Source organism: Fistularia commersonii, chromosome 11 (genome assembly GCF_037954325.1).
Source record: "Fistularia commersonii isolate RoL2024-O1a breed Wild chromosome 11, RoL_Fcom_v1.0, whole genome shotgun sequence".
Lineage (NCBI taxonomy): Eukaryota > Metazoa > Chordata > Actinopteri > Syngnathiformes > Fistulariidae > Fistularia > Fistularia commersonii.
The window spans coordinates 12,312,959-12,330,595 of NC_141294.1; the positions used below are offsets into that span (position 1 = coordinate 12,312,959).

The following is a 17,637-nucleotide window of genomic DNA, read 5'->3' on the forward strand; positions in this document are numbered from 1 at the left end:
TCCAAAGCGACTTACAAAACTTGTTGTTATTTTACAGTTATAGATGTGTCACTGTTCTTCAGAAGACCAAAGAGAAGATTTATCAGTGTAGTGAGAGATGATATGAAGGTAGGTGGTGTGAGAGGAGGATACAGAGAATAGGGTAAGATGGAGAAGTTTGATTCACTGTGGCGACCCCTGAAGGGAAAAGCCGAAAGGAAAAGAAGATGTGTAACTGGATCTCTTGAAACTGACACTTTATTTGACCTGGTTGAATGAAGATTGATGTTTCTGATTTGCTATTTTGTAAAAAAAAAAAGAATCATCCTTCACAACAAACCTATTAAGCTGGGGCTGCATGCAAAACAATAGTTCAAGCATCTTTGTGCATTCTTGATGTATGTGATCTAGCAACACCTCTTCAGTTGGAGAGTTTTACATTTACCTTAGTATTGATCAACCATACTAAGCAGAATACATCTATTCACTCATCCATTTTCATCTGCATTACCTGCAGTTGGGTAACAGTGGCAGCAGACTGTTGCAACAGTCTGTTCAGGCATTCTGTTCCCAGCCACATACTGGGGACCCTCTTTAATCTTTAAATCTGAGCTTTTTGTCCCTACTCAGACCTCTCTATAAGAGGTGATAGTAGGGGGAAGTGGTAAATGAATCAAATTTCATTGAAAATTAAAGTTGGATTGTAATTCCTGTTACGATTTGTACTTGGCAAGGACCATAATGATAACGCAGAGTAAAAGGATAACAAACTACTTTTTGCGCCCAAGAGAGCGCTCGACAGTGCTACAAAATACAAACTTTACTGTGTTTTTCCTAATTAGATAAATCTAACTAAGCTAAATTTATGTAGGTTAACTTTATGTAAATAGTCATGGATGGACATCGAACTACTATGAGGTTATGTGGATGCTATGACCTTAATTCAGCCAGTAGCCTCCAAAAATGTTCTTCTCCTTTGGGCTTTTCCTGTCAGGGGTCTTGGCAGTGAATCGACCTTCTCCATCAAGCCCTTTTCTCTGGATCCTCCTCTCTCACACCAACTACCTTCATATCCTCTCTCACTATTTCCATAAATCTTCTCTTTGGTTTAATCAAAAATATAAAATCTAGATAAAAAAACATACTTTATGGAGTAAAAAGTATATATTTCATTATTAAAAAAAACATTTTTTATGAGAAAGTCTCCTTAATGTTAATGAAATTTTCCAAACTGAGTGGCACAGGGGATCGAACCTCAAGTCATTGATAACGAAAATACAGGTAAACGTTCAGCAAGTCTGATGATCGCACAAAGGAACACGTTAGAAAATTATTCCTAGTAACAATAGAATACAGCTATTAAGTTTCTCGTTCCGAAAACGTCTACTCAGACCTTTGTTTTCTGCCGCTTTCACAACCTGAAGTGTAAGAGTGTTTCCTCCCTGGTTTCCCTGACTGTGCAAACTAAGAAGGAAACGACAGCAAGCCACTTCCTCACTGTCTGCACACATTGGTGACATAACATCTCTACAGTCACACTATCAGGATGAAAACGGAAGTGCCTTTTAAAAGCTATCAACAAGTCAAAAGACGTAGCACAGGGCCGCCAGCGAGTTCCCAAACATTCAATCGTAGAGGTCCAGGAGTCTGCCGAGTGGAGAAGGTGTGTGCACAGGCCAGGTGCCGCTTAGTTCGGCCTCCCTCTTCAAGCTCTCAACAAAGAGCGACCATGCTGCCGTCTCCGCCCTCATCTGACGTCATGGTCTGGGGCATTTTACCGTAAGTCGCTGCGGAAATGCGCAGCTTTTTTTAGGGGGAGTGTCTCGGTGCTGCGGCATGCGCTCAATCAGAGGGAGCGTTGCCTCTGCAGACACAAAGCGAGGCTTCGCTGCCCCTCCCCCCACACGCCCGCCGTCACGCTGTCACTCACAGAATGCTGAGTTGGGACCAAAACAGCCACCGCACCGCTGCGTTATGATATGATACAATGCAAACATCGGCGTTGATATCGAAATGTTTACGTCCGAAAGCAGAATTATAGATAAACTTTTAAGAAAAATAAAAACAAAAAATTAAAGGGAAAAAGGCGTAGTACAATCGAACAGTTGCAACAGAATGCAAAATAAAATTTAAAAAAAAAAAAAATAAAAAAAAAAATAAAAAACAGCAACTGCAAAATATGGAGCGGTAACAATATCCTCCGGGAGAGGCAAATGGCAAACCCGAAGGAGGCAGATCATATGAGTATATCACATCTCCCTTGAAGAATAGGATGATGTTATAGAGAAAACTTTCAGAATGATTTAGTAATGCCCATTTATTTTACATTATTATCCACTGCTGTTTTGCTATTTTGTTTGGGAGCTGGTGACTTAAATCTGAAATTAGTGTGCTGGTCACAGGATAAAAGATTATATTAAAGCAAATATACAAATGGATGGATTTGTATATGATACTGGTTTTGTCGTATGGTTGTTAAGCGTTGCACAAATGTGAACGGATGCTGGGTCACAGGGAGCTGATGGTGGTTGCTGTGGTTTCATTTTGTTATGCACGAGTCACTTACCGTGTTTGTAAGACTTAGGGCCAATGGAGTAAGTGACCACCTCATTTAAAATTCAAAGCTCTGTCACGCAGACATGTTTAGTCTCTAACGTCTGGTCTGAGTCTGAAACAATTACCACATTGAAGGACACGCAAAGGAAGTTGTTTGTGGTTTTCTTCATTCATTTATATGTTTATTTTAAGAGAGGGCCTCTTGATGCCAGCATGTGCCTTGAACATTAAAAAAAATCCAATAATAAAATAAGTTTATACACAACAATTATGCAGAAATGAAAAAAACTGAGGAAATTACATAAGACACAAGAAAATCCTTCATTAAACAGCAATGATTTAAATACTATCAAGATCTTGCTTTTCTCTTATTGATATTAATGTCTTTGCAGTTCAGTCTTGTGAATGTGCTTATCTTGGCAACACATTAACAGAAATCATCAGAATAGTTTGCGATATGATTTTGAACATTTTCAGACATTGCTTTATATTCAGCAATGATTTACATGGGTTAAATATCAGCAAATATTACAATATTGATTATTTTCAGAAGTAACAATGTTCATTGTATAAATTAAGATTAAACATTCATTTGTAGAGGACTCTTTTATGCATTAGTATTGCCGTTTGAAATAACATTCAGTGCATGATTAAATGTTGGTAATACTAATAATGTTCACTCCACTGTTTTTTAGCCTCGTGAAGGCTGGGATGGTGCTGATGCTCTCAAAAGAAATGGCAACTACACATTTTCTAAAGAGTGAAAGGCATGCTGCTCATGCAGCAGGAAAGAAAAAGCTCGGGGAAGTTTGTCAAAGAACTGTCAAGGAATAAATCAAAATGTCCAAAACAATCCAACAAATGTAGCCATAACATGAAATGCATACTCGTGAGGTGATGTTTATGACCAAGTGTGCTTTCAGAAGCCATTAACTTTACTTCCTGCTCCGGGGCAAGATGCCTCAGGGGAAAGTGCTGCGAATGTGTAATTCTTCAGGTGTTTTTTGTTAATAATCCGATTCTGACATTTGGGGACGTTATTTCCTAAAAAACCAAAATGGCGTGTGTGCCTGCGAAGAGCGCGAGCGTGCTCGAGGCGCGCGGACCAAGACATGTGGGCGGAAAAATTGGCGTGCGCGTCTACTCGATCATTTCCGGCAGCCTCGGATGGGCTGAACACGCGCTGTCCACCGAGGCAGAGAACAGCAACAGCCGGAGAGGACGAACCGAGCACCGGCCGGTTCAACCGAGCGACCCGCGGGGGCAATTTTCACCTAGTTTTCCGTCTGGGGAGCAGGGGCAGGGCAAGGCCTGGCCAGGGGGCCCGGGCTAACAATAATGAGCGAAACATGAACGGGGCCGTGTATATTTCGTTTTTCCAGGGCCAGCTGGAGTCAGTGTTGGAGCAAGTAGTTCAGCTCGCTGTTCAGGAAATAAGCAAGACCGTGGGCTCCAGTCTGAACACCCTACTCCTGGAGACGGCCGTGAAGGAGCAGGAAAACAGCCGCCTCCGACTCCAGCTGCAGTCGTGGGAAACCCGGGGCCAAGCTAATGGCAGCTCCTCCGCGGACGGCGGGAGCTCGGCGGCGGCCGGTAAGTCGAAATCTTGCAAGCCGGCGTACGAAGAGAGGGCGGACAACGGCAGGACAAAGCCCGAGTCGTCGCAGCTTCAGGCATACGCCCTCGGAGGGCAGGGGAACGAACCCGGCCTCCCCACTGACACACGCCGCCTGGAGCAACGAGGGCGACTTGTGGGTAGGCAGCCGTTATACAACACACACACGTTAACACACAACAGACACGCAAACAAACAGCCGCCCGGGCACTCCCCCCTCCGTCGTCTTCTGCTGCACGCAACGCTCTATTGCGTAACTCTTGAGGCCGATTTTCTGGGTTTACGAGCGAAAGCGGGCATTGGAGAAAGCAAAGGGTGCAGAGTAAAGCTGGATTTCCTGGCACGTCGAGCTGGTCCGAGAGCTCTCGGTCTGATGAGGCATATCTCGGCGAGAGGCGGAAAAAGGGGTCAACTTTCTCATCGTTCAATCGTAACAGAGACTGTCGGATCTTCGTGGGCCTTTTGGAGTGGGTGTCATGCCACAACGCGCCTTTCAAGTATTTTAACACCAACAGGTTTACGTGGAAGTGGCAGCACAGGTTAGTTGAGGAAGACTCAACAGAGGCACAACAATATAACCCAAAAGGTTATAAACAAGATGCTTTGATATATGGGCTTATTTGGCACATCTAAGTGATGATTTCACAGGAGATGAAAATCAGCTAGTCTTTATCTGCTCTTGACTCAAGAATATTATGAATGAAAGAGGATGCAATAGTATAGGTGGTTGAAACTCGTAAGGAGTTGAGTTCTTAACCATTAAAATTTGAAGTGTTTACCTGACACAAATGTAAGACTGGAGTGCATGCAAGGCAAATTGTATACTCCGTTGTGTAGTGGTGTCTTTCATTAGTACAAATTCACAGATTAAAATTCACAACACAGTTGAACAAAACATAAGAAATAATAGTTACAGCACATGTTGTTGCTCATGGAAATCACCCCAATAGCTATTAACAAATGTATCATTTGATATTTTGTTTTTTTTTTTTTGCTACTGATTCGGAAAATATTTTCATCACTAACTGAAGGTGAAAGTTATATAAGAATCCTTTTGATGAAGTCATTTGAAATTATTCTTATAGTTGATTAACACTGATAAAAACTTGTGAGATTTGTTTGCATCATAAATCCAATAGGCTTCACCAGCTATAATGGGGTTCCAGCTATTCACATGAACTAAGATTGATGAATTGCAAAGAAAGTGAATGAAGGCAATTTTTACCTTTGCTTTAAAAAATATTGAAATTCACTATTTAGCGTCAAATATATCAGGACCCCAAAAAATTTGGCCCAGGAACCTCAATATGCATCAGCCCCCTCAACCCAAACACCTTCAAAGCTCTTTTTTTCTTAATCATGGGAGCCATCTAGTTCCATCAAGCTAAAGGAACACTGTAATTTTTCCACTACAACTGCCCAAACTACAACCAATCAGACAGAATGTGTCATGTAATAGCCAGGCTAAAGTCATGTGTGATGTTGAAAACCAACAGAGAAAATGCTGCTTTCAAATCCCGTCACTAATACAACAAACACCCAGTGTAATGAAATGCATTCAGGGAAACCCCCAACAGATCAAATGTTGCCTCTAAATGCCATAAGCAATAAAGCAAAGAGATTTTTCTGCACAGTTAAATGCTTTTCTTTTACTTAAAAACTCTGTAAACTGTCTAGGTCACTCAAATGACTTGAGACCTGGCAGACGTCTTGTGTTTCTAACATGGGAAATATGTCTAGAAATACCAGATATAGCACTCTGAATTTTTAGAATTTGTGCGTTTGCAAATTACTGGTACCTGTGTTAAACCTACTCCATTTGATGTAATGAGTTGCGATTTATTCATCAGGTTGAAGCAACTGGAAATCAAACCGATCACTAGGCTACTGTTTTTAAAGAAAACAATTAAAATATTGCTTGGGATGTGAAGGGAATGGTTTTCCCTTCACGTTATGCTTCAACATGGATTGCCTTCCTCCCTGTAAAGTCATAATTGTGATTGCAAGTGTTGCATTGTGGCTTTATAGTGCCCTATAGTTATGATAATGATAATTAATACCTGACTTACTGTTTTTCTCTCCTTTTATCCTAATGATGCAGCTGGTTCACTTTTTAGTATCTGTAGTGTTTTTCAAACTTAGTACTTAATCTGTTTGTAATTATATATTAAACAATAATAAATGTCCCTTATGCTTGGCCAGACAATCAGTTAACATTAAGTACACTGGTAAAGTAATCTTCCTATTTTCAGGTCACATTATTTAGTCGTTGATACTTAGACTGACGTTAAATTTTCTTGTGAAAGGGATGGGAACCAATTGAGAGTGATCTACATCAACTTCTGCGTCTACTCCATTGACAACTTTGTCACATGGTGTGAGCTGAACAATCTACAGCTCAATATGGCAAAGACTAAGGGACATGTGGTGGAGCTTAAATTGACAAAGGAACTGGTGACCCCTGTTATAATCATGGGGGTCAGTGTGGACATTTTGGTTAAGTACAAGTATCTGGGGGTAGTCACTGATAACAAACTGGACTGCGGAAAAAACACTGGCGCCTTCCACAAGAAGGGCCAGAGCTGCCTCTATCTGCTGAGGCGACTTGAGGTCCTTCAACATCTGCAGGACCATACTAGAAATATTCTATGAGCCTGTGGTAGCCAGTGCTAGCTTCTTTGCTGTGGTGGAGCAGGCTGAGGATAGCTGCTGCCAGTAGACTGAACAGGCTGATGCACAAGGCCAGTGACGTTGTGGAAGTGAAGCTAGACCCTCTGATGGTGGTGTCAGATAGGTGGTGTCAGATAGAAAGCTTCACAAGGTGAAGGACTTCTTGGATACGGTGACCAACCCACCCCATGACGTACTGGTCAGGTACAGGATTTCTTTCATCACCACTGATCCCACCACGATGCACCACTGAGGATCATAGGAAATCATTTCTCCTGGCAGCCATCAGACTGTGTCATCCCTCACTCTGAGTGTCAGACACTCGGAATCAGTTGGTTGTCAGTGGAGTCATCATGTGCAGTAGTTCTCTGCTTGAATCCGAGCAAAATCAGAGACCTTGGCCAACAATGAACCGGCATGTGAGCTCTGCTTGTGTTTTGAGAAGAAATATCTCTCCATGTCAGCAGGTGGTGGTAAAAAGACACCAGACTGTGGATATATTCTAAGCAGTGACCTTTTACATACACTTCTCCTTGGTTTTTGTGTGTGATGATATATATACACCCACACAAACACACCCACACACACACACACACACATATATATATATATATATATATATATATATGGATATGGAATTAGAGTGTGTGTGTGTGTGTGTGTACTGTTATTTGACAGCACAAATTAAAAGGAATAGCATGCAAGTACAAATGAAAAGCATTAGGTGAGGCATTTTTCTGAACATCAAAATCTATACATGGCAACTGGACTGATTTCTTAAGTTTTTTAAAAAATTGATTTTTTAAATGATAGTAAAACGCTACTGTGTAAATCTCAGGTTTCTTTAATAATGAGTAAGAAACCATATAAAATGTAAAATATCAAGAACTTGTGAAAATCAGTTGTAAAATGATTTTAGAATGAAAAATGTTCATTTGAAATAAATTTTTAATGAAATTAAAAGCAGCTAATTTAAAAAATTGAATAAATCCTTTTTGATTTAAAATTTTGAACGTGGTGTAGACACTACTTTTAATTTATATGATTTGTATCTAGCCCCAGTTCTTCCTGCAGATATAATGATTTATAAGTATCAAAATAAAACAGGATATTGTGATTTCAGTGTTATCCATTAATACTAAGCATTTGGCCATGGCAACAAAAAAACAGGATGAAAATGACCCATCTGCCAGATCTGATACGTGTGTTGGAGCTGCAGCAGCACCACTTCTCTTCAGCCAGTGACATGTGAACATGGCTGATGTCAGGATGCCGTGGCTCTCACGCATGCATGCGCAAATCAGCACACTCCAATGCAAACACACATCTGACACGCAAAGCTTTCTCCTCCCTGCATCATCGTCAAGGCAAAAGTAGGCCATGATCCGGGCCTGATAGGGTCGAAGGACAGGTGATGACATCACTGCACCACATCTAGATGAAAGCCTTAGACAATAAGGCCTCAACCAGACAGAGTCAGGTCAAGGGTTATGGTGCTTTTGGGGCTCATTAAACAAGGCTACTGTCCCCCTAGTCTGTCAGTGTCTCTAGGAACAAAGGATGGTAAGCAGCAGCAGAAGGACTGGGGTTTGTTAGTATTTGTGATTAAATGAAGCTTGTGAGTGTAGTCTTTAAATTTGTTAACTGATGTGTTTGCCACTCATGTTAATTGTCATAGCCCAAGATATCCAGCCAGTCTATTCCTCACAGTATTAATAGAAATGCTAATAATGTTTGAATTAGGTGCCTATCAAAGTCACTTTTTCAGAAATGATATACATTACCCTTGATCAAACCCACAGAAATGTAGGTATAGTTGCTCTCTCATGTTTAGTTTTACAAAAGAACCTGTATTGATTAAATTTTAAGACACTGATGTTCAAAGGCTAGAACATGTTTTGTGCCCTAACAAAACTAACATTTAGGACACCTTCAATAAATAGTTCATTTTCCCAAAATATCTTGAGAGACTTTGCCCTCAATTTCACTAAGATATTTTCTTCAATGATGAGCACAAAGGTTAGAAGGGAGTCTTAAAGATTAAATCGCCCTCTCTTGGAGCTCTAGAGTTCTAGGCCCATATAAATGAGGTCCTAGACCTCATTTATCCTTGATACCATCAAGTCATTGATGGAATGCCTGTCATTTGTTCAATCTAGTTATCTTCTGGGCAGATCCTATATTTCCAGCAGAGAAGAATAATTTTAACTCTTACCCAAAAGTATTTTTGCCTGGGTGGGTAATTTCTGTGAGTCAGAGACAAGGTTTCAATTGGTGTAAATAGGGAAAGGATTTTGTTTGTTTCCTTCTGAGGTGTAGTGCTACACCATAGTTGGTCCAATTTTGGCTATAAAAGTTCTCTGCTAAGTTTCTTAGATTGTAAAGGCTTTTACTGGTTTGTGGTTTCTCTACATTGCAGAAATAGTCCTATTATTGTACCCACTGAAAAGTTCTGCAGCAATTGTCCCTGATTCAAATGATTGATACAGATGTGGTGGAAAATAGAGTACTGGTTAGTCAATTGTGATATTCACTTAAGTTGTAAGAAGTGTTGAGTAGTAATAAAAGTTCACATCAAACTGTTGCATTATTTGAAGAAGAATAAGACTCTTGCATAGGAAATTATTTTCATTTTTTGATTTGTTATGATCTCAGAACCCCGTTTGCTCATTAGAAATAAACACTGGATTCACAGAAACAGTAGATATCGTCTTGAGTGGCATCAAATGCATTTAAGTAGCAAGACCATAGCCTACTTATGAAATATAAAGAAAGTGCTGAAAAACTTACCAAATTGAAGCTTAAATTGAAAAGAAAATACATTGGTATAAAGATTGCCAGATTCAGTGCTTCAATAATTGCTCTTTGACTTTGGAATTTGCCTTAAATTTGACCTTAATGAGATCCACAACAAAAAGGTTAAAAATGTTTTTTTTAAGATAAAACCAGCTTTAACATTTGGAAATTTCAGGCAAATTATTGCCCAGATGAACAAAACAAGAAAAAAACTCTTTCACTCATGTTATGGACATTAATTTGGTAGTAATACTAATACTAAGGCTATATCAGTGGAGTACTGCAAAAATTACTTTGATGCATGTAAGTCTATTTTGTCCAGGGCATGGCGGCTCTGGCTTAGACCAGTCGGCTTGGAACCCATCACTCCTGGTCCGTTTCCCAGGATTCTTGTTCTTCTCCTAGCCTGTTGAAGTGTTGCTGAGACACTCCAAGACACGGAACCCCTAACTGCTCCCCTGGCGCTGCTTATGCTGTGGCCCACTGCTTATGGTTTATCCATGGTGGATTAAATGCAGTGGTTGAATTTCACTGATGTTGTGCTGTATGTGTAACTGAATGTTAACAATAAAGTGCTTTCTTCTTCTAGACTTGATCTTGACAGGTCAGCTTCTAAATAAATTCAGTGAGGCCTTAATTTAATTGATTCTTTGAAAGCTGGATCAAGTTGGCTTCCAGCTCTGTCAATTAAGTCAAAGGAGACTGTAAAATATTGACTAATATCCTTGGAATAAGACTTGCAAATACAAGTAAGGACCAAGTGGTTGTTGTGAAAGGAAAGTTGCCCTCAGACAACAGTGGGTTTTGGCTACACCTTATTTTTCTGCCAGCTACCAGCAAAGTAAGAAAGCATACCCATCCATCCATCATCTGCCGCTTATCCTGCACTCAGGGTCGACGGGGATGCTGGAGCCTATCCTAGCTGTCATCGGGCGAGAGGCTGGGTACACTTTGGACTGGTCGCTAGTTAATCACAGGGCCACATATATAGACAAACAACAGCACTCGTTGCAATTTTCCAATTTTTTAAAAGTGAACCTGCTGAATGTTTTTGGACTGTGTGAGGAGAACCTGGAGGAGATCAACGCAGACAAGGGGAGAACATGCAAACTCCACAGAAAGGTCCCCTTGGTGGAACCAAAACCAAGGTCCTTCTTGCTTTGAGGCCACCTAAGTGGCAAAGCATATATTCATCATTGATTCAAATTAAAATGCATTAGCAGATGCTAAGAATCTCCTTGGGAGTGAGCAGGAGGGATAGGATCAGGAATGAGTCTTTCAGAGGAACAGCACATATTCGATGTTTTGGAGAGAAAGGCCATAGAAGCCTGACTGAGATGGTTCGGTCATGTACAGAGGAGGGGTAGTTAATATACTGTGGATGGATGTTGGAACTGCCAGGCAGGAGGTCTTGAGGAAGACCAAAGAGAAGGCTTATGGGCGTAGTGAGAGAGGATGTGAAGTTAGTTAGCATGAGAGAGGAGGATACAGAGAATAGGGTTAGATGGAGAAGTTTGATTCACTGTGGCGACCCCTGATGGGAAAAGCCGAAAGGAGAACAAGAAAATGCAATAGCAGAAATGCTTTTTCATTTTCAGAATGTGGCTGCATATTTTGACTCTTAAATAAAATGAGCAATAAGTAATCTGAACTGCATTTTATGACGCAGTTAAAAATAAAATGAATAGAACACTAGTTTTTCATTTTTATGTCTTTCCCTGCAAAAAGGTGCCAAAAATTGAGTATTAATTAGTAATCCCAAGTGACACAGGAGAGTGACGTCATTGGCCAATCTTCTCGTTGGCTTGTTTGCTACTCAGCTGTTTACCTGATAGCTGATCTCTGATACTTGTTAGCATTGCACTCCTTAACACTGTCACACAACGCTTACAGATAGAATTGGAACTAGATAGAATTGCACACAGTTTCTGAATCGGATGCATGTGACAGAATTGAACAGATTTTAGAAGGCTTGGCTTATTACGCTGCTCCAACAGATACTGTTATTAGCGACGGAGCTGTAGCAAGCCTCTTCTACAACTCAATGGAGTCGTGACTGAAAGGGGATGCCTGGCCATCATCATTTATTGGATGTCCATTTATTGGACGAAACTAACGGTATCAATTAGGGCAGAGTATTCAGCCAAGAACTGATAATGCAGTATGGGTTACTTATTGCATTTTAATTTAAATTAAGATCGTTATATGCTTCCATAGCAAAGCCTGTTTGTAGCAGCAGTTTCTCCCTTGAGTCTAAATGTTTTGGATTGGTGGATGGGGGATTTTTTTTTAAATAAATGTCCTTGAGGCATTTGGTTTTCAGTAAGAATTTATCAACTGATCAGACACATGTGCACAAGACCAACTACTCCTTCTGTCACCACTGTAGTTAATTTTATATCTATTACCTCTCGCAACAACAGCTGTTAAAGACAGGACAGAGAACATATCACATATTGGGCCCGACCACTTGATTAATACAAATAACAATTAGTTTGTGTATTTCAATTTGTCTTAATTCAAAGAAATACCAGTAAATCAGGAAAATCTTTATATTTCATTAACTATCTTACAAAACAGTAAGAACATCAGATTTCTGAAGAAAAAATGGTCAATCTGCTTCAGTTATCACCTACATAGGTATATTATATGCACAAAACTTGACTGGTATTTGGAACTGAAATACTGTATACACTATTGCACTTCTAAAGTTAAATCAATTTATCAAGATTCAGGAGTTATTAGAACTCAATTTTCAATGTGCAAACTTCTCAAAGCCCAAGTTTACTCACAAACTGTACAAACTAAAGTTAGAACCATTTAAATGCATTAAAAAGGAAGCGATCATCTGCTCTGTATCATCTGCATAAATATCAGATTAAATATACAGTGGGTGAAACGAGTATCTGATACACTGCTGATTTTTCAGCTTTTCCCACTTGCAAGCATGTAGGGGTCTGTCTTTTTTATCATAGGTACTCGTCAATTGTGAGTGATGGAATCTAAAATGAAAATTTAGAAAAACACATGTTCACCCACTGTACAAAAAAATACATACATATATTTTTATGCTGTTGCATGAACAATAGGACTGTCTCAATTTCACCAAAGGCCTTAAGACGTTTTTCAAATTCTTTGAACTGTTTCATATCCGTATTGACGATGGTTGCATGTATATCTCGCTCATACAGGGGAACTAAGCACCCCTTTTCAGCTGTGTCTCTCACAACGTCAATCTTGACTTCAATGCACATATGCTGTCATAGTACGGTGTACAGTACAGTTTTTTGCTATGTTGTAATATTTGTTTATATTAAAGTGCTCTGTAATATCCACCAAAAATACACAGTCCTGTGGCATTTCTGGAAATTGCAATTTCATCACTGCTTTTTCTTTTTCTCAATCAATTGTCAGATTTCCTTTTGTAGATCAAAGAAAATGCTTCAGCATAGTGCCTCAGCTTAACCACTTCACTCAATGTAATATCGCAGGCCATTGGTAATGTTGTCACTGAGAAGGCAGTCAAACTTATCATGACTCAGACATCTGGCTTGAATGAAATTAGTAATTTGGACAACCACCCCCATAACGTGACCCATTTTTAACGACTTTCAACACAATGCCTGCTTGTGCAAAATACAGTAAAAAATCTCAAAAATCATCTCTATTTGTGGCTTGTCGTTTCTTTCTTAATTTGGTCACAACACCAGTTCTTTATCCAATCCTCATAGCATTCCATCTGGAGCAAGAATGACAGCACAAGACCAGTCAACTCCAACTTTGTTTGTGTACAAACAAGAGAACAGAGCAAATGTCGTCAGCCGTTGTGGTGGCCTCGGTAGGCACCAACTCAAGGAACCCTGTGGCGGTCAATGTCTGGAGTATCGACTCCACAACTAAATATGGCCAATTGCGCAACATCTGTAATGTCAATGCTCTCATCAGCTGCAACAGACAATGCAAGAAAGGACCTGACCTTGTGTTTTAATTGGCTCTCATAATCTGCCAATAGTTTTGAAATCCACTCTACAATAGTATTCTTGTCAGGCTAATATCTGCCTCATAGCAAGAAAGTCCCTGTGTGGGTTGTCTTCCCACAATCTGAAACAAGAAGTAGGTTAATTGGAGACCCTAAGCTGTCCAGAATCGTAACAGAGGGAGTGAATTGTTGTATGCCTCTGTCACCCTGTGATTGACTGGGAAGCAGTCCATGGTGTACTCCTCCTCTGGCCAGATGACACATAGGATAGTCAGGAGAAGTGGTATCGATAATGAATGAGCAAATGAATATGAATATATGAATTTTTTTGGTTTGCCCAACAATAGTACTTCTTCATTACTGTTTTTGTGGGAGTTGCCATTTTAATTTCTAGCAGAAAGGTAAATACAGGGGAACGCTTGACTTTGGTTACGTTGGGTTAAAGGTTGATTCTTGTGGCTTGGAAGGTCATCAAATTGTGAGGACGGGAGCAAGATCTGGGACAAAGGTGGACAACTACGCTCTAGCTATAGCAGGACTCTCATCCCTTAAGTGTCTGTTCAAGAAGAAGGATTTCTCTAGAGTCACCAAAAATGAAAGAGAGCCTTTGGAAAATCATTAAAGGGCCATTATGTCCCATCCTATTAATCATCTCGTCTCATGACCATAAGCTCATGACCTGACCAGGTTTACCTGCTGCTATATCATTTTCTAGGTCTTGTTATTTCATTTACTATTTATAAGAAGTTCAGCTGAATGGATAATTAAAAAAAAAAAAAATTAAAGATGAAATCTGGAGACTTTTTCCACTGGTATGTATGTCTTTTTCCATTGGTTTGCTGCTTTCACTTATTAACCCTAGACAACTTATGAATGCTCTCGCCTGGGCAGCCTTCGACATAGAGAAAGCCTTTCACATGTAGCATACAGAATATGCTCTTGTCTGTGTCAGACATGTTCTCACATGTGGACACACTGCTTTATTTACGGCAACCAGACTAATGTGGCTATGAACAAGTCCAAAAAAGCCAGTCAAAAAACAGTCCCCTGTTGATCAAATTTAATGTTGATCTTAACCAACCACAAGTTCCCAAAGCCTCATTGCACTTTGTTGGCATTTCCATTATAACTTTCTGTATTTAAACAGAGGTGCCTTGTATGTCACTCCAGTTGCATGATATGCCATCAGCACATATTGCCTCAAGTCTACCAGATAAAGCACGGCTCTCACATGTGGGGGCTTGGTCTCAGATTACACTGCTTTTGCATGAGTGAGGTGTTTTTTTGTGACTAACATTTGGCCTTTACTACTAAAAGTTGTCTTTAAGCAGATAATATTGTGGTCCTGTTTTCCTTTGACCAGTTTTAAACCCCAGGGCATCACCATCATGGGGTTTAAGACTTTTTATCTCCCATAATTTTGATAAATTTGACAAATCTATGTCACTGTCTGTGTACACATGGACTCTTTCAGTGAAATAATGGGTCCATTTATGTATGTCTATCATTAAAAGAGAGAATTAGGTCATTGTGCATCTGCAAATCACATGATTCTATGTCAGAGGGTTTAAGTATTTACTGTGGTGATGTAATCATCCCGCCTGGTTGTTTGAAATCCAGAACATTTGCGTGTCAGAGATTTTAGAAAACTGAGTGTGTGTAGTAGTCTTGGTTTTGACAGGTAAATTGATTTGGTTTCCTTATGATAATTTTGCTAGCGTTAGAAATGAGGGATTTTTTTACCACCCGTTTTTTACTAGCCAAGTGAGAAAACACATATTTGGAGACAGTAGAGATATGATAAAATAGAAAGTAAATAACAGGTGACTGCCCCAGGTTTTAGCCTGTCACTCAGCTTTCACTTGGGGCTTGCCTCAAACACCACCACTAAGTTGAATGAATAAATGTTAAATCAAACTAATGACAATTTTAAAAGTTTGTGGAAAGAAAAGATCACCAAATGTAAAAAAAAAAATCAGAATTACATATTCCTGTGTTCACATCTTGTATAGACGAGGTAACCTGAAAGAGATCAGTGACTACAAAGTAGTTGTAGGCGAGAGTGTAGCCAGACAGCATAGGATGGTGGTTTGTAGGATGACTCTGGTGACAAGGAAGATAAAGAGGGCAAGGTAAGAGCAGAGGACAAAGTGGTGGAAGCTGCGTGTTGCATGGTTTTCAGGAGGAGTTGAGAAAGGTTCTGGGTGGTCAGGGGGAGCTTCCAGATGATTGGACAACAACAGCTAGTGTTATCAGGGAGACAGCTAGAAGAGTACTTGGTGTGCCATCTGGAAGGAAAGTAGATAAGGAGACTTGGTGGTGGAATGAGGAAGTGCAGGAGTATATACAGAGAAAGTGGTTAGCAAAGAAGAAGTGGGACACTGAGAGGACTGAAGAGAACAGACAGGAGTACAGGGAGATACAACGTAAGGTAAAGATAGAGGTAGCAAAGGCAAAACAAAGGGCGTACAATGACTTGTATGCTCGGTTAGATAGTAAGGAGGGTGAGAATGATCTATACAGGTTGGCGAAACAGAGAGATAATGATGGAAAGGATGTAGAACAGGTCCGGGTGATTAAGGATAGAGAGAGAAATGTATTGACAGATGCTAGAAGAGTGATGGGAAGATGGAAAGAGTACTTTGAAGAGCTGAGGAATGGGGAAAATGAAAGAGAGGAAAGGGTAGAAGAGGTGACTATTGTAGACCACAAAGTAGCACAAATGAGTAGAAGTGAAGTGAGGAAGGCATTGAAGAGGATGAAGAGTGGAAAAGCAGTTGGTTCTAATGATATACCCATGGAGGTGTGGAAGTGTCTAGGAGAGGCAGTGGTAGATTTTCTGACTAGATCATTCAACAGGATCCAACAGAGTGAGAAGATGCCTGAAGAATGGAGACGAAGTGTGATGGTGCCTATTTTTAAGAATAAAGGGGATGTGCAGAATTGCGGCAACTATAGAGGGATAAAGTTAATGAGCCATACAATGAAGTTATAGGAAAGAGTAGTGTAAACTAGACTGAGAGCAGAAGTCAGCATTTGTGAACAGCAGTATGGCTTCATGCCTAGAAAGAGTAGTACAGATGCAGTATTTGCTTTGAGAATGCTAAAAGAGAAGTACAGAGAAGGTCAGAAGGAGCTGCATTGTGTTTTTGTAGACCTAGAAAAAGCATATGACAGGGTGTCAAGAGAGGAGCTCTGGTATTGTATGAGGAAGTCTGGAGTGGCAGAGAAGTATGTTAAACTGGTGCAGGACATGTATGCTAGCTGTGAGACACTGGTACGGTGTGCTGTAGGGGTAACAGAGAAGTTCAAGGTGGAGGTGGGACTCTATCAGGGATCAGCTCTGAGCCCCTTCTTGATCGCAATGGTGATGGACAGGCTGACAGATGAGGTTAGACAGGAATCCTCATGGACCATGATGTTTGCAGATGACATTGTGATCTGTAGTGAGAGCAGACAACAGGTAGAGGAAAATCTAGAGAGGTGGAGGTATGCTCTGAAAAGGAGAGGAATGAAAGTTAATTGCAGCAAGACAGAGTATATGTGTGTGAATGAGAAGAACTCGGGTGGAACGGTGAGGCTACAGGGAGTGGAGATCAAGGAGCCGTAGGATTTCAGGTACTTGGGGCCAACAGTCCAGAGCAACGGAGAGTGTGGAAAAGAGGTTAAGAGACCTGTCCAAGCAGGTTGGAATGGGTGGAGAAAAGTGTCGGGTACTATGTGATAGAAGACTATCGGCCAGAATGAAAGGACAGGTGTACAAGACAGTGGTGAGACCAGAGATGCTGTATGGACTAAATACTGTTACAATGACCAAAAGACCGCAGGCAGTACTAGAGGTTGCAGAGATGAAGATGTTGAGGTTCTCTTTGGGAGTGACCTGGATGGATAGGATCAGGAATGAGTCTATCAGAGGAACAGCACATGTTAGATGTTTTTGAGAGAAGGTCAGAGAAGCCAGACTGAGATGGTTGGGTCATGTACAGAGGAGGGATAGTGAATATATTGGTAGATGGATGCTGGAATTGGAGCTACCAGGCAA

The 17,637-nt window shown here is 40.4% G+C and overlaps 1 protein-coding gene across 1 annotated transcript in view; it reads left to right on the forward strand.

Moving 5' to 3' along the window:
• The first annotated feature begins 3,763 nt into the window (after positions 1-3,763).
• Positions 3,764-17,637, forward strand: part of LOC147229505 (uncharacterized) — a 28,784-nt gene continuing 14,910 nt past the window's right edge. Inside the window, exon 1 of the mRNA XM_086154978.1 lies at positions 3,764-4,290. Within this exon, the coding sequence (XP_086011104.1) occupies positions 3,885-4,290 (406 nt within the window). The 5' untranslated portion in view covers positions 3,764-3,884. The remainder of the gene's footprint in view (positions 4,291-17,637) is intronic.